The sequence below is a fragment of the Cibotium barometz genome, chromosome 9 (genome assembly GCF_041138505.1).
Source record: "Cibotium barometz isolate CiBa-2024 chromosome 9, ASM4113850v1, whole genome shotgun sequence".
In the NCBI taxonomy this organism is placed as follows: domain Eukaryota; kingdom Viridiplantae; phylum Streptophyta; class Polypodiopsida; order Cyatheales; family Cibotiaceae; genus Cibotium; species Cibotium barometz.
Window position 1 is genome coordinate 61,783,276 of NC_141054.1, and position 27,302 is coordinate 61,810,577.

The 27,302-nt window shown below is 47.5% G+C and overlaps 1 protein-coding gene across 1 annotated transcript in view; it reads left to right on the plus strand.

The window, feature by feature from the left end:
- The window catches only part of LOC147635799 (ubiquitin-fold modifier 1), a 35,177-nt gene extending 9,484 nt beyond the window's left edge, over positions 1-25,693 (plus strand). The window contains exons 3-5 of the mRNA XM_086803227.1: positions 25,041-25,138; positions 25,220-25,252; positions 25,366-25,693. Coding sequence (XP_086659353.1) covers positions 25,041-25,138; positions 25,220-25,252; positions 25,366-25,445 — 211 coding nt within the window. The 3' untranslated portion in view covers positions 25,446-25,693. The remainder of the gene's footprint in view (positions 1-25,040; positions 25,139-25,219; positions 25,253-25,365) is intronic.
- The last annotated feature ends 1,609 nt before the right edge of the window (positions 25,694-27,302 follow it).

A 27,302-nucleotide genomic window follows, 5' to 3' on the forward strand; every position in this document is an offset into this window, starting at 1 on the left:
CCATAGTATCCCCATATATATAATGTTAAGTACGGTGACTGGTCATGTTGTGAGTGTAAGGGAGTGGTGTAGTGCAAAATAACACAGCAATGTGGATGACTCTGTCACCACTAAGTTGTGGCCGCACCCAAAGATACCATGCATCCTCGTTCTTTCGGATGATGCTAAGAATTTGTCGGAGATGGGGTCTAAAAAGGACGGCTACCCCTACCCAAAGATGTGGTGCATCCTCATCTTTCCGGACGATGCTGAGAATCTGTCAGAGCTGGGGTCTGAAAAGGCCAGCTACCCCTCCCGAGCCATGTACTCCTCCTGATGTGCGGGTCTTGCCTCGGAAAGCCGCTTCCCACTCATACCCAGCTATGTATGGTAAACCTCTCTCAGGGCTCTGATGGCATGAAATACAGGATTCCTGGCCACAGCAATGGTACTCTGACTATCAGTATAGATAGGTGTAGGCTCCTCCACTGAAATATCCATATCAGTCATGAGACGACGCAGCCAAACACACTCAACAGTAGTAGTGTAGGCTGCTCTGTACTCTGCCTCACAAGACGAAGTGGCCACTGTGGTCTGTTTCTTGCTTAGCCAAGAAATGCATGAAGAGCCAAGAAAGAAACAATTTCCACTAGTGGAATGTCTGGTATCAAAATCACCAGCCCAATCTGAATCACTGTAAGCGTATAACTGCATGTCACCCCCCTCAGGATAAAGCAATCCAAGAGACAAGGTACCCTGCAAATAACGGAATACACGCTTCATAGCTTGCCAATGTGACAACCGCGGGGTCTCTATATAGAAAATGACATCCCTTCTTGGGAGAATCTCGCTCAAACCCCCTGGATTCGACCACAGGGTGCCATTGCATCTCCATACTGCTAACCTCATGTGTTTGGTCTCATAGACCCCGCGTCCCTATTTGGGATGGTGCTCAGTGATAATGACCTGATTCTTTGTAGATAGCCCACTTGCCCGCTCTACGGGTCTCATGAACTGTCATCATTGCCACCCGTGCTGGGGTGAGATCATCCCCATGTACACCTGTGTGCCCTTGAGGGCAGTCTGTCTGACTAAGAAAGCCTATCTACTGGTGGCATCAGGGAATCTGATGATGAGGGGCTGCTCTTGTCTCACATCCTTCCCTGCCCACCATGTATCCCTCACTCACACACGGAGGTCCCTATCCTTCTTGCATTTCTCCTCCTCGGGAGTCTCATGTATGATGCTCTGTGGGGGTTTGTGCTTCTTCACTACCTCCACCCAACCTTTCTTGATGGTCTAGATTTCTTCCCGCAATTTATCACTCACAGCCTTCAACTGCTCCAAGTCCGTTCTTAGACCCTCCTAAATATTCAGTTCCCCTTCTTCCATTGTATGGTCCTTGACAGTAACCATTAGGGCTTCCTTTTCTACCTAGAGTTCCCCTATCATTGGGGCAGCCTCTGGCATTGCCTGTTGTTGCGTGTGGGTCTCTTTCAACGGCCAAATCTCCTTCCCCTGGTGGTTCACCTTTGTTGCTAATTTTTTAGTCTTGTTATTCTTGCCCTGTATCTCCTTGTGGAGGCCTTCCAACTGCTTTTCATGTTGGTTCAGGACCCTGTCCAACACCTTCTGCTCGACCACTGCCTTCTTGGTGTTGTCCTCCACAATCTTGATGTATGCCTCCAACTCCTGTAGGTTCATCTTGGCTATTTCCCTGTAGTTACTGCCTTGGGGGCTTGAGCAGGTGGGTTACATAGGGCGCAGGGCAGCATGTAGCAGGCACAAGTGGCACAGAGCAACACAGGTCGCGCAAGCCTCCTCGGTCTGGAAGAAATTGGTGATGGTTGGCTGTCGAGGGAGGGGGCGGGGTGGCTGGGGCTTGTGTCTCAAGAAGGTTTCCCTGTGTGCGCGGAGCTCAAGCAGGAAGAGAGAGAGAGAGAGAGAGAGAGAGAGAGAGAGAGAGAGAGAGAGAGCGTCTACTAAAGACCCAATGGGCCTATGAGACCAAAGTGATACAATAATGTCCATGGCATATCTCATCATGGAATGGAAAATAAAACAGAAAGAAAACATAAATATAGCTCTCTCACTGGGGTGATACAAAACTGTCCATGGAAACTCGTCATGGAATACTAAGAACATAAAAACATGGGAGCAACATCAGCTCTGAGTAGATGGTATACCACTCTCCAAAATGTCAAGCATGGGGCTGACGAGTATGGCTGAGAGGTCTCCCTTAGCTACGTCACATTGAAAGGTAGCTCAATGGTAGTGGAGCATGTCTTGGATCTGAAGCTGATGAGGGGATTGTGGAGGGCGTCTGGGGGGCGTGCACGTTGGGCACGTTGGAATGTGGTGGCCCGATCCGAGGTAACTTCTGTGATATGGCCTCCTTTTCTCGTTGGTGTTCGAGTAACATACATTCTCGATCAAGCTCACGTTGGTGTTCCCGAGCGGCGAGTTCAGCTTGACGCCGGTCTTCGTCGATCCTGCGTTGGGCTTCCTCATAGTCCCGTCTTTCTTCTTTGTCTCTTCTCCTTCGGGCCTTGTCCTCTCTCCTTTGTTGTTCCATCTGAAAGAAGAGGGAGATGTAGTCGGGTGCTGCTGGAGGTGTAGAAGGACGTGCTGCTGCTGCCTCCAAGAGTTGGAGACGCTCCATGAGTAGCTGGTTCTGAGCTCTAAGAAGAGCTATGGTGTCTGCTGTAGGCGGAAGAACAAGGTTTCCTTCGGGGGAGACGTCTTCCGGCTGATGAGTACTCTCTCCTGTAGACATGATGCTGAAGTTGGTGGTCGTGCCGGAACGCAATCTAACCATCCAAGGATGCCCCCACGCTAGGATACGGTGTGTGTGGACAATCTGAATCTGATACCAATGTGATATGCAGCGGAAGTCTTTGTATTGGTTGATCCTGTCACACAAATGCTCACACCGTCTTCTGTATCCTGAGTTTCGTGAGTTTAGCAATCCATTTCATTACTTCAAACTTTAAAGAGATGAGAGAGAGAGATATGAGAACTGTACACCAGATTGGGTCCCGAATTACCCACTGAAGGGCCCCCTATCCCGATAACGAGATAGTATTTGCTTTATTTCTTTAGAGAGAACGACTGTGGACTGTAGATAAGCCAAACGCAAGATCTCGGAGGATCGGAGAGTGGCTGATCTGTACACTGCTGTAGAAACACCTCGATGACCTGATCTCGAGCCTATGCACTCTTCCCAAGGGCATGAGGAAGGGCTGCACACCTGAGTCTGAGAGAAGAAGAAGGTGGACTGTTCTACACTATGTTAGAATGCTGAAAACACTTATGAATGCTGTGTTACCTTCACCAGATGACTGCTGCATGTGTGGATGATGCATAGAAGGCTGGACACTGATGCAAACAGCAGATTCAGGGCTGGAAACTGCTGTAGACTGAATCTTCAGGGCTGGAAACTGCTGTGGACAGAAACGCTGAAGTGTAGAGGATGCTGTGGACTGAAACGCATGAGAAACAGGGCTGCTAGGCTGCTGCTGTACGGCTGGAACAGAAACGCAGACTGCTGCTGTACGGCTGTGCAAAAACGCAGGTATATGCAGGCTGAATCTGGCGTTAAACTGAGCTGAACTGTGGACTGATTCTGGGCCTGAACTGAGTGCTGAATTCAGGGCTGAATGATGCTGAAGGCAGGCGCCTAGGGCTGGATGAAGCTATGGTTCTCAAGGGGCTGGAGAAGAAAGCTTATGGGCTCTAGGGCTGGATTAGTCTTGGGCTGACAGGCATATGTATGCATATTATGCAAGATGTAGAGTGCTTTCTGATGCAAACCCTAAGGCTTCTACTGACTCTACATGCATGAATGATTCTCTCCAAGTGCGTTAAGGGACTTGACTGACTGACTAACCCGCTAAGGCTGAGGAATGACCTACGTAGCTCGTGCCTGACGTATCCTGGACTAAGGATGTACAATGGGGTCACGGCGTACGACAAATATCATCCTATTGGGTTCTAAAACTGTACAACTGTTGCACTTCTGATGATGAGCCATCTTGTCAGCATGCACTGAGTGCAGAGTGCATGTGACATTCCCTCCTGATTAGCTTGGCGGCAGGTTCATGGCTTCCAAGTAGTCCGCCAATAACTGGGGGTACTCCTGGAAGAACTCCTCGTCGAGCCATACGGCTTCGTGGGTGCCTCGATCTCGGAATTTCGTATAGAACTGACGAATCCGTCGACCGGAACCATGCTTCCATCGATAAAGAAGGATCTGCTCAGGCTCAATAACTTCTGCCACGTCTGGCTGCTGTTCATCTGAAACATCAAACACTTCTGGACCAACATATGGTTTTAGCCAAGAAACATGGAAAACATCGTGCATTGTCCAACTGGCAGGCAACTTTAACTTCATTGAGACATCACTTATCTTCTAAACTATGGGAAAAGGGCCAAAACTACGGAATGAAAGCTTGGGACAACGTTTGCCCACTTGTTTCAATCTCTGCTTCATGATACGCAAATAGACCCAATCCCCTTCCTTGAAGTGGACATCTCGTCTAGATTTATTTGCCTGTCTGCTATATGCTTCCTGAGCTTTGGTCAAGCGGTCCTTGATTGACTCAATAATCTCGGAAAATGCTTCCGTGGTTTTATTAGCCTCTAAAGATGGAGACACCATTCTCGTCAAAAGAGAAGAAAAACGGCGACCAAAGGTTGCTTCATATGGAGTCCGTCCGACACTGGATGAATGAGTGTCGTTCAAGATAGCTTGGACCAACGGAAGATAGTGCTCCCATTTGGACTGCTGGTCATGACAGTATGACTTGAGGACATCAAAGGCCAACTGGTTATAAATTTCTGTCTGGCCATCTGTCTGGGGATGGAATGCACTAGACAACTGCAACTTAGTTCCAAAGTTTTCAAATAATGCCCTCCAGAAATGCGAGGTAAACTTGGAATCTCTGTCTGATGTTATGGTGCTAGGCAAACCACAAATTGGATACCAATGCTTGAGAAACAGACGGGCTACGTCCTCGGTTGTGGCCGTATGCTTGCATGGGATGAGCATGCAGAACTTACTAAAGCGATCCACAATGGTAAAACACTGAGTGTTACGGGATCCAGTGGATGCTGGTAGAGGCCCTACAAAGTCCATAGATATGTCGATAAAAGGTCCGTCTCGGGGATAGGCAAAGGTTGAAGTAAACCTGCCTTCTTTGTATGGGGAACCTTGACTTTTTGACAAATCTTACAGGCTTGTACATGTGCATAGACATCACGCCTCATCTTTGGCTAATAAAAAGGACCGTTCTAATTTCTCGAGGGTACTGTTGATACCCGTATGTCCTCCAACTAAGGAGTCATGGGCATCGTGGAAAAGAGCGGAACGCTTTTCCCGAGTAACACAGAGACGGTTCTTGTAGAACAACCAAGCGTTCTGTATTGAATAGTGGCCAGGCTCAGAAGTGAGGGCCAAACTATACTGAGTACCAAACTCAGGGGAGTCGACATATTGGTCTTTCATACTATCCAAGTCCTTCCCCGTGATTTTGAGAATGGTAGCTTCTTGGACTGCCTGGATGCTGGACTTTCGACTGAGAGCATCTGCTACAGGGTTATGCTTACCAGGGATGTATTCAATCATACCTCCAAATTGTTGGAAGATTTGACTCCACCTGGCCTGTCGATCACTCCACTGGGCACTTGGCATAGTCTGAAGCCACTTAAGTGCTTGGTGGTCCGTTTTCACTGTGAAAGCCTGTCCATAAAGAAAAGGCTTCCAATGTTTGAGCGCTGTGATCACACCCAAAAGCTCTTTGTCATATACCGAATAATTCTTTTCGGCGACATCCAACTTTTTGCTGTAATATGCCACAGGTCTATTGTCCTGCTGGAGGACTGCACCTATGGCTACATTGCTGGCATCGGTGATGACCTCGAAAGGTTCGTCCCATGATGCTAACTTTAATACAGGTGCTTCTGAGGCAGCTTTCTGGAGTGCACGGAATGCATCAAGTGGCTTACCTGTAAAACTGAGACTTTCTGCTTGCGAGTTTTCACCCCCTTGAGCAAGTCGGTAAGAGGTGCTGCAAGGTTGGAAAACTGATGGACATGTGTGCTATAGGCCTGACAAAGACCTACGAATGAACGGATTTCTTGGGCGGTCTTAGGAATGTCCCAATCTAAGATCTCTTGAACCTTTGATGGGTCCAGTCTAATCCCATCGGAACCGATGATGTAGCCCAAATACCGAACTTCCTTAACACCAAAGATAGGCTTTTTGGCGTTTATGTAGAGCTGATTATCTTGCAAAAGTTACAAGACTTTCTCCACATCTTTCTCATGCTGCTCCGCAGTGGCTGAGAAGACTAGTATGTCATCAAGGAATATGAAAACACACTTCCCAATGTGGACTGCGAAAATCCTAGAGATTAGCTTATTGAACGTTGCAGGTGCATTTGTAAGCCCAAAAGGCATGACTACGAACTCGTAGTGACCACGCTCTGTCCTGAAAGCTGTTTTTGGAATGTCAGCTTCAAAAATGCTTACCTGATGGTAAGATGGTAACCACTCTTGAGGTTGATCTTAGCGAAAATCTTTGCACCGTCTAAACGCTCCAAAATGTACTCTATCCTGGGCATAGGAAACTTATTCTTGATAGTGAGTTTGTTTAATGCCCTGTAGACTTGTCCTTCCTTTGGACAAATAGGATAGGTGCAGCAAATGGGGAGGAAGAAAGCCGAATGAATCCGGCTCGGAGAAGCTCAGATAACTGCTTTTCCAACTCGCCCTCTAAAGTCTTGGAAAGACGATAGGGAAACCTGCTAGGAGGATCTGATCCAGGGACCAAATCAATGTGATGGTCCTCAAGACGAGAGGGTGGGAGACTGGGGGGGAGATCGTCCCTAAGCATAATGTCCTGGTGTCTGGATAGGAGGTCTGCTAACTGAGGGACTGAAGATGTAAGGGATGCTACTAATGAGGGAGGGGCTGTTTGAGCACGAAGATAAAGGAGTGCTCCTTCTGCTCCCTTGCGGATAGCTCGTCTGGCCTGGAGATGTGAAATCAATGGGATGCCAAGAATGCTTCTATCCCCCTGAATCATGACAGGCTCAGGAAAACCTTTACAAATAGTAAAAGTGTCCTGCCCCCAATTGGGAATAGGCTCATACTAACGGAACCACTGAATTCCTAAGATCATGTCACACCCTAATAGAGGGGAGACGATGAAATCTCGTTTAAATGAGGCCTTCTGAACTTCAAAGGCAAACTGCTGTGTCTTCTGGGAAATGTGGGTGCGAAGACCAGGTGTAAACCCGTCCACATCAAGATGATATGGGAGTAATGTGCAGCTCAATCGAAAAGGACTACAAACTGTCGGCCTTGGGCAGAGCCATAAGCTCGGATAAGGCTCTTTTGAGCAGCATCACTCTCGCTTAGCTTCAAATACCACGAATGGCATAGGATGCATGGAAGGTAAAAGTTGAACTGCAATTGAGGAAGTAGGCGGGGCTGGAGGAGCTGGGGAGGCTGTGGCAACTGTGGCAGAAGGAGCTTTGGCAGCTTGTGCCGCTTGCCATTTGTGGCAATCCTTCTTACCATGCCCTATAATATAACAGAAAAAACATCTATTTTCTGACTGCTACTTCCTTTGCTCCTCTGGAGGAAGATAACCTCCAGTAATGCCTGCTTTAGCCTTTTCATCAGGGGTTTTCTTAGGTTCTTTATCCTTCTTACCTCGTGAACTGGAGCTATTACTGCTGTCCTTCTTAGCATCTTTAGAAGATGCGTTACCTTTCCCTGTCTGTGCAGCTGATTGCTTCTGCTGGGGTTTGGTACTGGACTGAGATGTCTGCTTGGGCTTGCCCCCGTTGAGCTTCATTTCTTCATTCTGAGCGAGAGTCAGAGCCCGGTCATATGTACTTGGTTCAAAGTTACGAACTGTGAACCGAATGTTGGAGTCCAATCCACGAATGAATTGCTCCATCTTGGCCTGCTCAGATACCCTAACCGCTATGCTAAAGTAATAACCTTACCGGAAAACTGAAGCACTGGGGATCCGTTCTGTCTGAGTCCATAGAACTCGTCTTTCAGACCGGTCATGTATTGGGGCGGGAGAAATCTGGTCTTCAGGTCATGGACAAAGATGTCCCAGTCAAAGGCTGTGACACCTGTGGCCTGGTCAGTATGAATACTAGACCAGGCCTGGTCAGTATGAATACTAGACCAATGCTGCCACCAAGTGACTGCCTCACCAGTGAGATGGGGAGCCGCTAAGTGGACTTTGTCTTGTGGGTCTGTGATCTTAGCTAATGGAAAATGAGCATTAAACTGATGAATAAATTGATTGACTGAAGAATGATCACACTTACCATTATACTTGCTGAAATTCGGTTGACTGCGAATGATGGTGGTTGATGCTGCTGTGCGGGATGCTGGCTGGTGACACCTATGACTGGGGAGACTGAGGAGAGCTGCTGATACGTCAAGTGTATGGCCTCCTTTTCTCGTTGGTGTTCGAGTAACATACGTTCTCGATCAAGCTCACGTTGGTGTTCCCGAGCGGCGAGTTCAGCTTGACGCCGGTCTTCGTCGATCCTGCGTTGGGCTTCCTCATAGTCCCGTCTTTCTTCTTTGTCTCTTCTCCTTCGGGCCTCGTCCTCTCTCCTTTGTTGTTCCATCTGAAAGAAGAGGGAGATGTAGTCGGGTGCTGCTGGAGGTGTAGAAGGACGTGCTGCTGCTGCCTCCAAGAGTTGGAGACGCTCCATGAGTAGCTGGTTCTGAGCTTTAAGAAGAGCTATGGTGTCTGCTGTAGGCGGAAGAACAAGGTCTCCTTCGGGGGAGACGTCTTCTGGCTAATGAGTACTCTCTCCTGTAGACATGATGCTGAAGTCGGTGGCCCTGCCGGAACGCAATCTAACCATCCAAGGATGCCCCCACGCTAGGATACGGTGTGTGTGGACAATCTGAATCTGATACCAATGTGATATGCAGCGGAAGTCTTTGTATTGGTTGATCCTGTCACACAAATGCTCACACCGTCTTCTGTATCGTGAGTTTCGTGAGTTTAGCAATCCATTTCATTACTTCAAACTTTAAAGAGATGAGAGAGAGAGATATGAGAACTGTACACCAGATTGGGTCCCGAATTACCCACTGAAGGGCCCCCTATCCCGATAACGAGATAGTATTTGCTTTATTTCTTTAGAGAGAATGAATGTGGACTGTAGATAAGCCAAACGCAAGATCTCGGAGGATCGGAGAGTGGCTGATCTGTACACTGCTGTAGAAACACCTCGATGACCTGATCTCGAGCCTATGCACTCTTCCCGAGGGCATGAGGAAGGGCTGCACACCTGAGGCTGAGAGAAGAAGAAGGTGGACTGTTCTACACTATGTTAGAATGCTGAAAACACTTATGAATGCTGTGTTACCTTCACCAGATGACTGCTGCATGTGTGGATGATGCATAGAAGGCTGGACACTGATGCAAACAGCAGATTCAGGGCTGGAAACTGCTGTAGACTGAATCTTCAGGGCTGGAAACTGTTGTGGACAGAAACGCTGAAGTGTTGAGGATGCTGTGGACTGAAACGCATGAGAAACAGGGCTGCTGGGCTGCTGCTGTACGGCTGGAACAGAAACGCAGACTGTTGCTGTACGGCTGTGCAAAAACGCAGGTATATGCAGGCTGAATCTGGCGTTAAACTGAGCTGAACTGTGGACTGATTCCGGGCCTGAACTGAGTGCTGAATTCAGGGCTGAATGATGCTGAAGGCAGGCGCCTAGGGCTGGATGAAGCTATGGTTCTCAAGGGGCTGGAGAGGAAAGCTTATGGGCTCTAGGGCTGGATTAGTCTTGGGTTGAAAGCAAGGAGGAGGAGAGCTCTTAGCACAATGAAGACTGAATGAGGAAAAGAGGCTCTAGGCAAGCCTATTTATACTAACTGGAGGTTGGTCATTTAATAAAGTTAATATTTATAAATGCCCAACAATGCAAATAATGCTAAATAAATACTAATAAATATGGAAAAAATACCAGATAAATCCCAGTAAATTCCCTAAGGCTTTGGGGATGTTCTAAATGATGCGCAGGCATATGTATGCATATTATGCAAGATGCAGAGTGCTTTCTGATGCAAACCCTAAGGCTTCTACTGACTCTACATGCATGAATGATTCTCTCCAAGTGGGTTAAGGGACTTGACTGACTGACTGACCCGCTAAGGTTGAGGAATGACCTACGTAGCTCGTGCCTGACTTATCCTGGACTGAGGATGGGGTCACGGCGTACGACAAATATCATCCTATTGGGTTCAAAAACTGTACAACTGTTGCACTTCTGATGATGAGCCATCTTGTCACCATGCACTGAGTGCAGAGTGCATGTGACATTCCCTCCTGATTAGCTTGGCGGCAGGTTCATGGCTTCCAAGTAGTCCGCCAATAACTGGGGGTACTCCTAGAAGAACTCCTCGTCGAGCCATACGGCTTCGTGGGTTCCTCGATCTCGGAATTTCGTATAGAACTGACGAATCCGTCGACCGGAACCATGCTTCCAATGATGAAGAAGGATCTGCTCAGGCTCAATAACTTCTGCCTCGTCTACCACGTCTGGCTGTTGTTCATCTGAAACATCAAACACTTCTGGACCAACATAACTGGCGGGCAACTTTAACTTCATTGAGACATCAATTATCTTCTTAACTATGGGAAAAGGGCCAAAACTACGGAATGAAAGCTTGGGACAACGTTTGCCCACTTGTTTCAATCTCTGCTTCATGATACGCAAATAGACCCAATCCCCTTCCTTGAAGTGGACATCTCGTCTAGATTTATTTGCCTGTCTGCTATATGCTTCCTGAGTTTTGGTCAAGCGGTCCTTGATTGACTCAATAATCTCGGAAAATGCTTCCGTGGTTTTATTAGCCTCTAAAGATGGAGACACCATTCTCGTCAAAAGAGAAGAAAAACGGCGACCAAAGGCTGCTTCATATGGAGTCCGTCCGACACTAGATGAATGAGTGTCGTTCAAGATAGCTTGGACCAACGGAAGATAGTGCTCCCATTTGGACTGCTGGTCATGACAGTATGACTTGAGGACATCAAAGGCCAACTGGTTATAAATTTCTGTCTGGCCATCTGTCTGGGGATGGAATGCACTAGACAACTGCAACTTAGTTCCAAAGTTTTCAAATAATGCTCTCCAGAAATGCGAGGTAAACTTGGAATCTCTGTCTGATGTTATGGTGCTAGGCAAACCACAAATTGGATACCAATGCTTGAGGAACAGACGGGCTACGTCCTCGGCTGTGGCCGTATGCTTGCATGGGATGAGCATGCTGAACTTACTAAATCGATCCACAATGGTAAAACACTGAGTGTTACGGGATCCAGTGGATGCTGGTAGAGGCCCTACAAAGTCCATAGATATGTCGATAAAAGGTCCGTCGGGGATAGGCAAAGGTTGAAGTAAACATGCCTTCTTTGTATGGGGAACCTTGACTTTTTGACAAATCTTACAGGCTTGTACATGTGCATAGACATCACGCCTCATCTTTGGCCAATAAAAGGACCGTTCTAATTTCTCGAGGGTACTGTTGATACCCCTATGTCCTCCAACTAAGGAGTCATGGGCATCGTGGAGAAGAGCGGAACGCTTTTCCCGAGTAACACAGAGAAGGCTGGAGGAGCTGGGAAGGCTGTGGCAATTGTGGCAGAAGGAGCTTTGGCAGCTTGTGCCGCTTGCCATTTGTGGCAATCCTTCTTACCATGCCCTATAATATGACAGAAAAAACATCTATTTTCTGACTGGTACTTCCTTTGCTCCTCTGGAGGAAGATAACCTCCAGTAATGCCTGCTTTAGCCTTTTCATCAGGGGTTTTCTTAGGTTCTTTATCCTTCTTACCCCCTGAACTGCAGCTATTACTGCTGTCCTTCTTAGCATCTTTAGAAGATGCGTTACCTTTCCCTGTCTGTGCAGCTGATTGCTGCTGCTGGGGTTTGGTACTGGACTGAGATGTCTGCTTGGGCTTGCCCCCGTTGAGCTTCATTTCTTCATTCTGAGCGAGAGTCAGAGCCCGGTCATATGTACTTGGTTCAAAGTTATGAACTGTGAACCGAATGTTGGAGTCCAATCCACAAATGAATTGCTCCATCTTGGCCTGCTCAGATAACCCTAACTGCTGTGCTAAAGTAATAACCTTACCGGAAAATTGAAGCACTGGGGATCCGTTCTGTCTGAGTCCATAGAACTCGTCTTTCAGACCGGTCATGTACTGGGGCGGGAGAAATCTGGTCTTCAGGTCATGGACAAAGATGTCCCAGTCAAAGGCTGTGACACCTGTGGCCTGGTCAGTATGAATACTAGACCAATGCTGCCACCAAGTGACTGCCTCACCAGTGAGATGGGGAGCCGCTAAGTGGACTTTGTCTTGTGGGTCTGTGATCTTAGCTAATGGAAAATGAGCATTAAACTGATGAATAAATTGATTGACTGAAGAATGATCACACTTACCATCATACTTGCTGAAATTCGGTTGACTGCGAATGATGGTGGTTGATGCTGCTGTGGGATGCTGGCTGGTGACACCTATGACTGGGGAGACTGAGGAGAGCTGCTGATACCTCAAGTGTATGGCCTCCTTTTCCCGTTGGTGTTCGAGTAACATACGTTCTCGATCAAGCTCACGTTGGTGTTCCCGAGCGGCGGCGAGTTCAGCCTGACGCCGGTCTTCGTCGATCCTGCGTTGGGCTTCCTTATAGTCCCGTCTTTCTTCTTTGTCTCTTCTCCTTCGGGCCTCGTCCTCTCTCCTTTGTTGTTCCATCTGAAAGAAGAGGGAGATGTAGTCGGGTGCTGCTGGAGGTGTAGAAGGACGTGCTGCTGCTGCCTCCAAGAGTTGGAGACGCTCCATGAGTAACTGGTTCTGAGCTCTAAGAAGAGCTATGGTGTCTGCTGTAGGCGGAAGAACAAGGTCTCCTTCGGGGGAGACGCCTTCCGGCTGATGAGTACTCTCTCCTGTAGACATGATGCTGAAGTCGGTGGTCGTGCCGGAACGCAATCTAACCATCCAAGGATGCCCCCACGCTAGGATACGGTGTGTGTGGACAATCTGAATCTGATACCAATGTGATATGCAGCGGAAGTCTTTGTATTGGTTGATCCTGTCACACAAATGCTCACACCGTCTTCTGTATCCTGAGTTTCGTGAGTTTAGCAATCCATTTCATTACTTCAAACTTTAAAGAGATGAGAGAGAGAGAGATGAGAACTGTACACCAGATTGGGTCCCGAATTACCCACTGAAGGGCCCCCTATCCCGATAATGAGATAGTTTTTGCTTTATTTCTTTAGAGAGAATGACTGTGGACTGTAGATAAGCCAAACGCAAGATCTCGGAGGATCGGAGAGTGGCTGATCTGTACACTGCTGTAGAAACACCTCGATGACCTGATCTCGAGCCTATGCACTCTTCCCAAGGGCATGAGGAAGGGCTGCACACCTGAGGCTGAGAGAAGAAGAAGGTGGACTATTCTACACTATGTTAGAATGCTGAAAACACTTATGAATGCTGTGTTACCTTCACCAGATGACTGCTGCATGTGTGGATGATGCATAGAAGGCTGGACACTGATGCAAACAGTAGATTCAGGGCTGGAAACTGCTGTAGACTGAATCTTCAGGGCTGGAAACTGCTGTGGACAGAAACGCTCAAGTGTTGAGGATGCTGTGGACTGAAACGCATGAGAAACAGGGCTGCTGGGCTGCTGCTGTACGGCTGGAACAGAAATGCAGACTGTTGCTGTACGGCTGTGCAAAAACGCAGGTATATGCAGGCTGAATCTGGCGTTAAACTGAGCTGAACTGTGGACTGACTCTGGGCCTGAACTGAGTGCTGAATTCAGGGCTGAATGATGTTGAAGGCAGGCGCCTAGGGCTGGATGAAGCTATGGTTCTAAAGGGGCTGGAGAAGAAAGCTTATGGGCTCTAGGGCTGGATTAGTCTTGGGCTGAAAGCAAGAAGGAGGAGAGCTCTTAGCACAATGAAGACTGAATGAGGAAAAGAGGCTCTAGGCAAGCCTATTTATACTAACTGGAGGTTGGTCATTTAATAAAGTTAATATTTATAAATGCCCAATAATGCAAATAATGCTAAATAAATAATAATAAATATGGAAAAAATAGCAGATAAATCCCAGTAAATTCCCACAGGCATATGTATGCTTATTATGCAAGATGCAGAGTGCTTTCTGATGCAAACCCTAAGGCTTCTACTGACTCTACATGCATGAATGATTCTCTCCAAGTGGGTTAAGGGACTTGACTGACTGACTGACCCGCTAAGGTTGAGGAATGACCTACGTAGCTCGTGCCTGACTTATCTTGGACTGAGGATGTACAATGGGGTCACGGCGTACGACAAATATCATCCTATTGGGTTCTAAAACTGTACAACTGTTGCACTTCTGATGATGAGCCATCTTGTCACCATGCACTGAGTGCAGAGTGCATGTGACATTCCCTCCTGATTAGCTTGGCTGCAGGTTCATGGCTTCCAAGTAGTCCGCAAATAACTGGGGGTACTCCTGGAAGAACTCCTCGTCGAGCCATACGGCTTCGTGGGTGCCTCGATCTCGGAGTTTCGTATAGAACTGACGAATCCGTCGACCGGAACCATGCTTCCATCGATGAAGAAGGATCTGCTCAGGCTCAATAACTTCTGCCTCGTCTACCACGTTTTGCTGCTGTTCATCTGAAACATCAAACACTTCTGGGCCAACATATGGTTTTAGCCAAGAAACATGGAAAACATCATGCATTGTCCAACTGGCAGGCAACTTTAACTTCATTGAGACATCACTTATCTTCTTAACTATGGGAAAAGGGCCAAAACTACGGAATGATAGCTTGGGACAACGTTTGCCCACTTGTTTCAATCTCTGCTTCATGATACGCAAATAGACCCAATCCCCTTCCTTGAAGTGGACATCTCGTCTAGATTTATTTGCCTGTCTGCTATATGCTTCCTGAGCTTTGGTCAAGCGGTCCTTGATTGACTCAATAATCTCGGAAAATGCTTCCGTGGTTTTATTAGCCTCTAAAGATGGAGACACCATTCTCGTCAAAAGAGAAGAAAAACGGCGACCAAAGGCTGCTTCATATGGAGTCCGTCCGACACTGGATGAATGAGTGTCGTTCAAGATAGCTTGGACCAACGGAAGATAGTGCTCCCATTTGGACTGCTGGTCATGACAGTATGACTTGAGGACATCAAAGGCCAACTGGTTATAAATTTCTGTCTGGCCATCTGTCTGGGGATGGAATGCACTAGACAACTGCAACTTAGTTCCAAAGTTTTCAAATAATGCCCTCCAGAAATGCGAGGTAAACTTGGAATCTCTGTTTGATGTTATGGTGCTAGGCAAACCACAAATTGGATACCAATGCTTGAGAAACAGATGGGCTACGTCCTCGGTTGTGGCCGTATGCTTGCATGGGATGAGCATGCAGAACTTACTAAAGCGATCCACAATGGTAAAACACTGAGTGTTACGGGATCCAGTGGATGCTGGTAGAGGCCCTACAAAGTCCATAGATATGTCGATAAAAGGTCCGTCGGGGATAGGCAAAGGTTGAAGTAAACCTGCCTTCTTTGTATGGGGAACCTTGACTTTTTGACAAATCTTACAGGCTTGTACACGTGCATAGACATCACGCCTCATCTTTGGCCAATGAAAGGACCGTTCTAATTTCTCGAGGGTACTGTTGATACCCGTATGTCCTCCAACTAAGGAGTCATGGGCATCGTGGAGAAGAGCGGAACGCTTTTTCCGAGTAACACAGAGACGGTTCTTGTAGAACAACCAACCGTTCTGTACTGAATAGTGGCCAGGCTCAGAAGTGAGGGCCAAACTATACTGAGTACCAAACTCAGGGGAGTCGAGATATTGGTCTTTCATACTATCCAAGTCCTTCCCCGTGATTTCGAGAATGGTAGCTTCTTGGACTGCCTGGATGCTGGACTTTCGACTGAGAGCATCTGCTACAGGGTTATGCTTACCAGGGATGTATTCAATCATACCTCCAAACTGTTGGAAGATTTGACTCCACCTGGCCTGTCGATCACTCCACTGGGCACTTGGCATAGTCTGAAGCCACTTAAGTGCTTGGTGGTCTGTTTTCACTGTGAAAGCCTGTCCATAAAGAAAAGACTTCCAATGTTTGAGCGCTGTGATCACACCCAAAAGCTCTTTGTCATATACCGAATAATTCTTTTCGGCGACATCCAACTTTCTGCTATAATATGCCACAGGTCTATTGTCCTGCTGGAGGACTGCACCTATGGCTACATTGCTGGCATCGGTGATGACCTCGAAAGGTTCGTCCCATGATGCTAACTTTAATATAGGTGCTTCTGAGGCAGCTTTCTGGAGTGCACGGAATGCATCAAGTGGCTTACCTGTAATTGAGACTTTCTGCTTGCGAGTTTTCACCCCCTTGAGCAAGTCGGTAAGAGGTGCTGCAAGGTTGGAAAACTGATGGACATGTGTGCTATAGGCGTGACAAAGACCTACGAATGAACGGATTTCTTGGGCGGTCTTAGGAATGTCCCAATCTAAGATCTCCTGAACCTTTGATGGGTCCAGTCTAATCCCATCGGAACCGATGATGTAGCCCAAATATTGAACTTCCTTAACACCAAAGATAGACTTTTTGGCGTTTATGTAGAGCTGATTATCTCGCAAAAGTTACAAGACTTTCTCCACATCTTTCTCATGCTGCTCCGCAGTGGCTGAGAAGACTAGTATGTCATCAAGGAATATGAAAACACACTTCCCAATGTGGACTGCGAAAATCCTAGACATCATCTTATTGAACGTTGCAGGTGCATTTGTAAGCCCAAAAGGCATGACTACGAACTCGTAGTGACCACGCTCTGTCCTGAAAGCTGTTTTTGGAATGTCAGCTTCAAAAATGCGGACCTGATGTTAACCACTCTTGAGGTCGATCTTAGTGAAAAACTTAGCACCGTCTAAACGCTCCAAAATGTACTCTATCCTGGGCATAGGAAACTTATTCTTGATAGTGAGTTTGTTTAATGCCCTGTAGTCTACACAAAGGCGTGCAGACTTGTCCTTCTTTTGGACAAATAGGATAGGTGCAGCAAATGGGGAGGAAGAAGGCCGAATGAATCCGGCTCGGAGAAGCTCAGATAACTGCTTTTCCAACTCGCCCTCTAAAGTCTTGGAAAGACGATAGGGAAACCTGCTAGGAGGATCTAATCCAGGGACCAAATCAATGTGACGGTCCTCAAGACGAGAGGGTGGGAGACTGGGGGGGAGATCGTCCCTACGCATAATGTCCTGGTGTCTGGATAGGAGGTCTGCTAACTGAGGGACTGAAGATGTAAGGGATGCTACTAATGAGGGAGGGGCTGTTTGAGCACGAACATAAAGGAGTGCTCCTTCTGCTCCCTTGCGGATAGCTCGTCTGGCCTGGAGATGTGAAATCAATGGGATGCCAAGAATGCTTCTATCCCTCCGAATCATGACAGGCTCAGGAAAACCTTTACAAATAGTAAAAGTGTCCTGTCCCCAATTGGGAATAGGCTCATACTGACGGAACCACTGAATTCCTAAGATCATGTCACACCCTAACAGAGGGGAGACCATGAAATCTCGTTTACTTCAAAGGCAAACTGCTGTGCCTTTTGGGAAATGTGGGTGCGAAGACCAGGTGTAAACCCGTCCACATCCAGATGATATGGGACTAATGTGCAGTTCAATTTATTAGCCAACTGGGGAGAGATGGCGTCTTCAGAACTACCCATATCAAAAAGGACTACAAACTGTCGGCCCTGGGCAGAGCCATAAGCTCGGATAAGGCTCTTCTGAGCAGCATCGCTCTCACCCTCCTGCTCAGCATCAAATACCACGGATGGCATAGGATGCATGGAAGGTAAAGGCTGGAGGAGCTGGGGAGGCTGTGGCAACTGTGGCAGAAGGAGCTTTGGCAGCTTGTGCCGCTTGCCATTTGTGGCAATCCTTCTTACCATGCCTTATAATATGACAGAAAAAACATCTATTTTCTGACTGGTACTTCCTTTGCTCCTCTGGAGGAAGATAACCTCCAGTAATGCCTGCTTTAGCCTTTTCATCAGGGGTTTTCTTAGGTTCTTTATCCTTCTTACCCCCTGAACTGGAGCTATTACTGCTGTCCTTCTTAGCATCTTTAGAAGATGCGTTACCTTTCCCTGTCTGTGCAGTTGATTGCTGCTGCTGGGGTTTGGTACTAGACTGAGATGTCTGCTTGGGCTTGCCCCCGTTGAGCTTCATTTCTTCATTCTGAGCGAGAGTCAGAGCCCGGTCATATGTACTTGGTTCAAAGTTACGAACTGTGAACCGAATGTTGGAGTCCAATCCACAAATGAATTGCTCCATCTTGGCCTGCTCAGATAACCCTAACTGCTGTGCTAAAGTAATAACCTTACCGGAAAACTTAAGCACTGGGGATCCGTTCTGTCTGAGTCCATAGAACTCGTCTTTCAGACCGGTCATGTACTGGGGCGGGAGAAATCTGGTCTTCAGGTCATGGACAAAGATGTCCCAGTCAAAGGCTGTGACACCTGTGGCCTGGTCAGTATGAATACTAGACCAATGCTGCCACCAAGTGACTGCCTCACCAGTGAGATGGGGAGCCGCTAAGTGGACTTTGTCTTGTGGGTCTGTGATCTTAGCTAATGGAAAATGAGCATTAAACTGATGAATAAATTGATTGACTGAAGAATGATCACACTTACCATCATACTTGCTGAAATTCGGTTGACTGCGAATGATGGTGGTTGATGCTACTGCGGGATGCTGGCTGGTGACACCTATGACTGGGGAGACTGAGGAGAGCTGCTGATACCTCAAGTGTATGGCCTCCTTTTCTCGTTGGTGTTCGAGTAACATACATTCTCGATCAAGCTCACGTTGGTGTTCCCGAGCGGCGAGTTCAGCTTGACGCCGGTCTTCGTCGATCCTGCGTTGGGCTTCCTCATAGTCCCGTCTTTCTTCTTTGTCTCTTCTCCTTCGGGCCTTGTCCTCTCTCCTTTGTTGTTCCATCTGAAAGAAGAGGGAGATGTAGTCGGGTGCTGCTGGAGGTGTAGAAGGACGTGCTGCTGCTGCCTCCAAGAGTTGGAGACGCTCCATGAGTAGCTGGTTCTGAGCTCTAAGAAGAGCTATGGTGTCTGCTGTAGGCGGAAGAACAAGGTTTCCTTCGGGGGAGACGTCTTCCGGCTGATGAGTACTCTCTCCTGTAGACATGATGCTGAAGTTGGTGGTCGTGCCGGAACGCAATCTAACCATCCAAGGATGCCCCCACGCTAGGATACGGTGTGTGTGGACAATCTGAATCTGATACCAATGTGATATGCAGCGGAAGTCTTTGTATTGGTTGATCCTGTCACACAAATGCTCACACCGTCTTCTGTATCCTGAGTTTCGTGAGTTTAGCAATCCATTTCATTACTTCAAACTTTAAAGAGATGAGAGAGAGAGATATGAGAACTGTACACCAGATTGGGTCCCGAATTACCCACTGAAGGGCCCCCTATCCTGATAACGAGATAGTATTTGCTTTATTTCTTTAGAGAGAACGACTGTGGACTGTAGATAAGCCAAACGCAAGATCTCGGAGGATCGGAGAGTGGCTGATCTGTACACTGCTGTAGAAACACCTCGATGACCTGATCTCGAGCCTATGCACTCTTCCCAAGGGCATGAGGAAGGGCTGCACACCTGAGGCTGAGAGAAGAAGAAGGTGGACTATTCTACACTATGTTAGAATGCTGAAAACACTTATGAATGCTGTGTTACCTTCACCAGATGACTGCTGCATGTGTGGATGATGCATAGAAGGCTGGACACTGATGCAAACAGCAGATTCAGGGCTGGAAACTGCTGTAGACTGAATCTTCAGGGCTGGAAACTGCTGTGGACAGAAACGCTGAAGTGTTGAGGATGCTGTGGACTGAAACGCATGAGAAACAGGGCTGCTGGGCTGCTGCTGTACGGCTGGAACAGAAACGCAGACTGCTGCTGTTCGGCTGTGCAAAAACGCAGGTATATGCAGGCTGAATCTGGCGTTAAACTGAGCTGAACTATGGACTGATTCTGGGCCTGAACTGAGTGCTGAATTCAGGGCTGAATGATGCTGAAGGCAGGCGCCTAGGGCTGGATGAAGCTATGGTTCTCAAGGGGCTGGAGAAGAAAGCTTATGGGCTCTAGGGCTGGATTAATCTTGGGCTGAAAGCAAGGAGGAGGAGAGCTCTTAGCACAATGAAGATTGAATGAGGAAAAGAGGCTCTAGGCTAGCCTATTTATACTAACTGGAGGTTGGTCATTTAATAAAGTTAATATTTATAAATGCCCAATAATGCAAATAATGCTAAATAAATACTAATAAATATGGAAAAAATACCAGATAAATCCCAGTAAATTCCCTAAGGCTTTGGGGATGTTCTAAATGATGCACAGGCATATGTATGCATATTATGCAAGATGCAGAGTGCTTTCTGATGCAAACCCTAAGGCTTCTACTGACTCTACATGCATGAATGATTCTCTCCAAGTGGGTTAAGGGACTTGATTGACTTACTGACCCGCTAAGGCTGAGGAATGACCTACGTAGCTCGTGCCTGACTTATCCAGGACTGAGGATGTACAATGGGGTCACGACGTACGACAAATATCATCCTATTGGGTTCTAAAACTGTACAACTGTTGCACTTCTGATGATGAGCCATCTTGTCACCATGCACTGAGTGCAGAGTGCATGTGACAACTTCTCTCAGGCAAGGTCGGACCGGAGTGGCCCGAGGTGGGTCTAGAAGATTCACTGTATGAGTGTCCACCTCTTGGGTCCGAAAAAGATTGGTGATGTTTGGCTAGTGAGGGAGGGGTCAGTGTGGCTGGGGTTGAAGCTCTCTCACTAGAGCCCTAGGCAACGCTGGTCCGGGAAGTGAATGATCTCGGTGAGTGGACCAAATCTTTCACGAAACAAATAGTGAAACATCCCACGGATCTCATAGTATATTCGGCAGCGGCATGTGTAATGCTCCTCTACCTCTACATCTGTGTGTCATAATCGGCAGATCCTCTCCTCTCCGGGTCTCTGTATGAGCTCCCCGGCTCTGAAGACGCTCTCAGCTCTACTTGTCTCCACTCTGAGGCGGTGGGATGAAACTTGTATCCAGCCAATTGCAATCCGCATGACATGAGACATTTGAACACTTAAGTAGCTAGGCTGCTAGATGAATCCTTCCTCGGTGAGCGTGAGGAAGTGATCTCTGTCGAAGTGCATCTTTGTTGGGAGCTCTGGAGGTGTGATCCATGTGGAATGGGTGTAGAGGTTGAGAAGATCTAATTGGATAAAACGGTTAGTATCCTCATGAGAGAGCTGGAGAAAAGGGGAGTCCAAATTGTACTGAAGGGGTGGTAGGCAATCCATGTGGAGCCCATATACTGAGAACCAAGTGGAAACTAAGGCATACCATACTCCGGAGTGGCCTTCAAGTGCTAGATGTCTTGAGGACTCCATGGCAAGCCTTAGGTACCGGGGTGTAATGTGGGATGGGGGGTGGTGTTGGAGGGGCGGGTGGTGTGCAGGTAAGAGTGAAAGAGAGGTTGGCAGGGTCAACTTCAAAGGGGGTGGGGGGGGCAGGATGGAGAAGTCAGGGAGAAGGTGTGCCAAAGCTGGAGATCCCATCATAGTGACAGGGGGACGGAGGGACGCCCACGTGGGACGTGGGAGCGCCGTCCCAAGCAGAGAGACCTGCACACCGGGCTGGGGACGGCCAGGGGGACGGGACGGAGGGGACGTGACCAGGGATGGGCGTTCCCCATTGTGGGAACGGGGGGACGTTGTTTGCAGGGGACGGGGATGGCCTCAACAGCTAAATCTTCAGGCATTTTTTTTCAAATAAACGGCTACTAGCCGTTAACACTGGCCATTTGAGAGAGAGAGAGAGAGAGAGAGAACAACACAACTATATAATGGGCTTGGAGCCACTCCTCTTCTACTCAAGCCTTCCAAGACTTGAGTTCCTCTCCACGATCTCCCTCTCCTACTCAAGCTTTCCTCTCCACTATCTCCCTCTCCTACTCCACGGTCCATCACCTTCCTGTCCACCCTCTCCTACTCACCCACCCGTCCCCACCCACCCGTCCCCGTTCCCTACCTTTAGCCGTCCCCGTCCCCGTCCCCGTCCCCCGTCCCCGTCCCCATCCCCGTCCCCTGGTAACTATGGATCCCATAAGATAGTCCACGGTGCTAGTACCTCTTGAGTGAGGGAAGGAGGTGAGGGTGTCGGTAGATGGCCATTGGGACATCCTGTTATAGATAACGAGACCATGTGTAGTTCCTAGCTCTAAGAAATATCTCCCATATACCGTGACCTCCTCGTGGTCTTGTGATGATCTCTGCAGCCCCGTGTCTGTGATGCCGAGCTCCTGTAGTCTGATAGGGTTGTCCAGATTTAGTAGTGGGACCTACTGACTCCCCGTCTTGTCGTTGAAGTCCCCCCCCCCCCCCCCCCCCCAGCAGGACTTCCCCCAGCTGTGAGAACTCCATAATATCTCCATTATAAGTACGGTGACTGGCCATGCTGTGCGGCGTAAGGGGAGTGTCACAGTGCAAAATAACACATAGCAATGTGGATGACTCTGTCACTGCTAAGTTGTAGCCGCACCCAAAGAAACCTTGTATCCTCTTTTTTTCGGACAATGCCGAGGAATTGTCGAAGATGGGATCTAAAAAGAATAGCTACTTCGGAGCCACGTACTCCTCCTGGTGTACGGGTCTCGCCTCGGAAAGCTAACTCCCACTCATACCCGGCTATGTATGGTAAGCCCCTCTCATGGCTCTGATGAGTCTCTGTATAGAAAACGACATCCATGTCTGTGAGAATCTCGCTCAAACCTCCTAGATTCGACAATGGGGTGCCATTCCAATTCCTTATTGCTAACCTCAGGTGTTTGGTCTCATAGACCCCGCGTCCCTATTTGGGGCGACGCTCAGTGATAATGACCCTACCATCTCTCAAGATAGCCCACTTACCTGCTCTACGGACTTGATAAACTGTCACCATTGCCTCACGCCGGTGTGCCACCTGTGGTGGGGTGAGATCATCTCCCATGTACACTTGTGTGCCCTTGAAGGCAGCCTGTCTGTCTAAGAAGGCTTGTCTATTGGTGGCATCAGGGAATCTGATGATGAGGGGCTGCTCTCATGCCATATCCTTGCCTACCCTCCATGTATCTGCAAGGGGGGGGGGCGGGGATCCCGTCCACTCCTACCATCTGGCAAAGCGTCATGGCATCAGCCTTGGGGGAAGCCCCCACCTGTAGCCCCTGCACTCGCACATGGAGGGCCCTGTGCTTCCTGTGTTTCTCCTCCTCAAGAGTCTCATGTATGATGCTCTATGGGGTTTTTTGCTTATTTACCACCTCCACCCAATCTTTCATGGTGGTCTGCAGTTCTTCCTGCAACTTATCACTTGCAACCTTCAGCTGCTCAAAGTCCGTCCTTAGACCCTCCTGAATATTCAGTTCCCCTTCCTCCACTGTATGGTCCTTGACCGTAGCCTTTAGGGTTTCCATTTCTGTCCAGAGTTCCCCTTATCACTGGGGCAGCCTTTGGCATTTCCTGTTGTTGCATTTGGGTCTCTTTCAACATCCGAATCTCCTCCTCCTGGTGGTTCGAACACCTTTGCTACCAATTCTTCAATCTTGTTATTCTTGCCTTGTATGTCCAGAGAGAGAGAGAGAGAGAGAGAGAGAGAGAGAGAGAGAGAGAGAGCGTCTACTAAAGACCCAATGGGCCTATGAGACCAAAGTGATGCAACAATGTCCATGGCATATCTCATCATGGAATGGAAAATAAAACAGAAACAAAACATAGCTATCTCATTGGGGTGATACAAAACTGTCCATGGAAAATTCACCATGGAATACTAGGAACATGGAACATGAGAGGAGCATCAGCCCCCAGTAGATGATAGATGGATCATGGTATACCACTCTCCAAAATATCAAGTGTGGGGCTAATGAGTATGGCTGAGAGGCCTCCCTCAGCTATGTCACGTGGAAAGGTAGCTCGATGGCGGTGGAGCATGTCTTGGATCTGGAGCTGATGAGGGGATCATGGCCAACGTCTGGGGGGGCTGGGGGCGTCGGGCACGCTGGAATGCTGAGGCCCGGTCCGAGAGAGAAATGAAATGAAATGATATATTAACGTCTTCAAAAGGCCAAAATGACCTATGAGACCAAAAAGGTTACAACAATTGGTGGATCTGATACAATGTCTGTGTAAGAAAAGCTAAAAAAGCTAAAAACAACTAAACAACTAAGTGAAACTGAAACAACTATGAGGAAAAGTACGGTACTAGGAGCTCCTAATGGATAACATCTGGGAGGAAAACTCCAGCAACAAAGGTAAGCATCATACACATCACTATACAAAGATGTCTCTCATTGGTCGATGGCGGATATCCTCAATGTCCTCCATGGTGAGTACTCTGACTGGACGTCTCCCATGCCGTGCTAGTATGGTCCTGATCCTCTGTTGTAGTCTCCGCGGGTGTCGAGATGGCCTCTCATCTTGGGGCGCCTGGACTGCCCCAGCTCTATAGCCCGATCAATCAGTGTACCTTTGGTGCGGCTATACTTTGGGGCTAGTTGCAATGCCTGCTGGCGTGACTGCTCAATCTCTGGTTGAAAGAAGTCTGTAATCTGCCTCTGTAGGTGTCTCTCCCTCTCTGATCCCCTCCCTCTCAAGAGACCCTCTCTATGTCTACGCAGCTCCAGCAAGTATAATCCGAGGCATCTCTGATCCTCGTATCTCATGACTCTAGAGAGAGAAGAAGAAGAAGAAGAAGAAGAATGTATTATCGTAGAGAGAGAGAGAGAGAGAGAGAGAGAGAGAGAGAGAGAGAGAGAGAGATTAACGTCTACAAAAGGCCAAAATTGGCCTATGAGAGAGAGGTTGACATATGGTGTTTATGGTGTTCGAACTAAAAAAATAAATTAAATTTTCAGTTTTAGTGTACCTGAGGAGGCTCCATTTACAGCAGTGCTGAAGTTTGCAGCTGAAGAGTTTAAAGTCCCACCTCAAACAAGTGCCATCATCACAAACAGTGAGCCTATATGCTACTAGCTAGGTTACAAACATGCTTCGATTTTTCATTGCATTAATGGCCTCTATTTTTGGCTTTCAGATGGTGTTGGAATTAATCCTCAGCAAAGTGCAGGTATGAATGAATAATTATCCCAATACAATGAAGGATTTCTTGTTGTGTGCATTTTACGTTTATATGCTGTGCTTGAAAGACACCATCTTCTCACAAGTGGTTGTATTGTTTAGGAAATGTCTTTTTGAAACATGGATCGGATCTACGACTCATCCCTCGAGATAGGGTGGGATATTTGGGTGCCTGGAAATGAGTTTAGAGTTTTGATGAATGGTTATGATCATTGATCTATTATGGTGGAGACAATCGTTCATCATCTATAAGTCAATGGCAGTCGTGAAACTGCGGGAAGTTTTTATTAAATAAACACTGCCAACAAGATCAGTGTATATCAGGCAGCTATGTGATTTAGTTAAGTGTTAATAGGTAATAAATGATGGTTGAAGTATCATTATATATGTTTAGATGCTCTTTAAAAAAAAAGCTCAGTGGATGTGGTTTTGATGTTGTCCCTTGATCTCGACTTATGGATTGCCTACAAGGGCTTCGATTTTCAGCAAATATAATATGGGGCATGATGAAATATTATGAGGTCGTGTTTGATAAGATATGTGGCATCCTCAGTAGTATTGGGGATGTCTGATAAGATATGGCTCTCAAGTGGCATCCCCAGTAGTATCGGGGTCAAACAGGATCCCTCTTGTTGTTTGGGCTATATATTGATGAGATCTCATCATTTGTGGATAGGCTGGGGAGGAAAGGATCATGATTCACTTAGGCAACTGTGACCATTATTTTGTTTTATGCTATCGTTTTTGGAGGAGGGTTGGAGGTATGGGCCGAGGGAGTGGTGGTGCTTTCCCTGACAAGAGACCTTTTGGCGAGCTGACATAGGCTTGATCTCTAACTCTACAGAGGGAGCTATGGAGACATTTAGATGCATTGCGACAAGAGATCTCCCAATCAATCTTTACATAACAAGATCATGATCTTTAACACCTCTTACTGAGAGGGCCAGTTTGTCCTTTCTTTACAAAGGAATCCACGCGGAGATAGTCTCATCTTATGTATATCTTGTAGTGACCTTTACAAGCCCGATCTTCTCCATGAGACTAGTTGTGGTGGCTCGTTACAGTGTCTTCAAGTCTATTTCTAGGAGCCTCGTACCAAATGTTGGAATTTTGACACTCTGGATTGAGTCTGGTATGGTAGAGGGTATATGTAGGGTAGGCATAAACAGAGAGACGGAGATGGAGGAGCACTCTGTTTTGATGCCCACCCTACTATGAAGTTTGACGGAGATTCAATTGCCTCTTCAACGATGGATCTGGTCCCCTTTCACAGGCGATGTAGTATGAGGACCAAAGATGCTTGGGCCTATACCTGCTAGAGCTTTGCCGCTAGCGAGAGGTCATGCTGAGACACCATCCGAGGAGTAAGGAGCTTGTGAGGTGTCTCTCAACTTGCAATTACAAACTTATTTGGATCACACCTGTTGACCATAAGTTCCCTACTCAAGTTCGACAAGAGCTGTGGATCAGGCAAGTACATACACAACAACAGATACATTGGCCCCACATGGTTATATTGGAGAGAGCGTGATGCCTTCTGAGAGCCTCGACCCCAAGAATCCCAGCCCTCACACTTATCAGATGTAGATTCAAGACATCATGGAGAGCACTTGCAACAAGGGGATTTTCTCACTACCTACGCTCATTAGATGATCTTATTACACATTTTGATAATTTGTATGGCTACCTATTTTGTACTCTCATTTACACATGCGGCTACGTGTTTTTTCTTTCCATGACTTTGTATCATCCACATGCCCACCTATTTTGTACTCTCATTTACACACGTGGACATATGGACACATGTTTTTTCTTTGGTGGACACATGTTTTCTCATTTACACACGTGGACATATGGACACATGTTTTTTCTTTGGTTCTTTCTATGACTTGGTATTTTTCATGGATTTGGTCTCAGAATCATTGGGTCTCTCGAGGATTTGGACCACTGGCTAGAGTCATGGACTATTGTGTTCAACGATGCTTGGGTTTTTATCTCCTGGAGATCCGCAGGCTCAGAGAGTCCATTATTAGACGCCC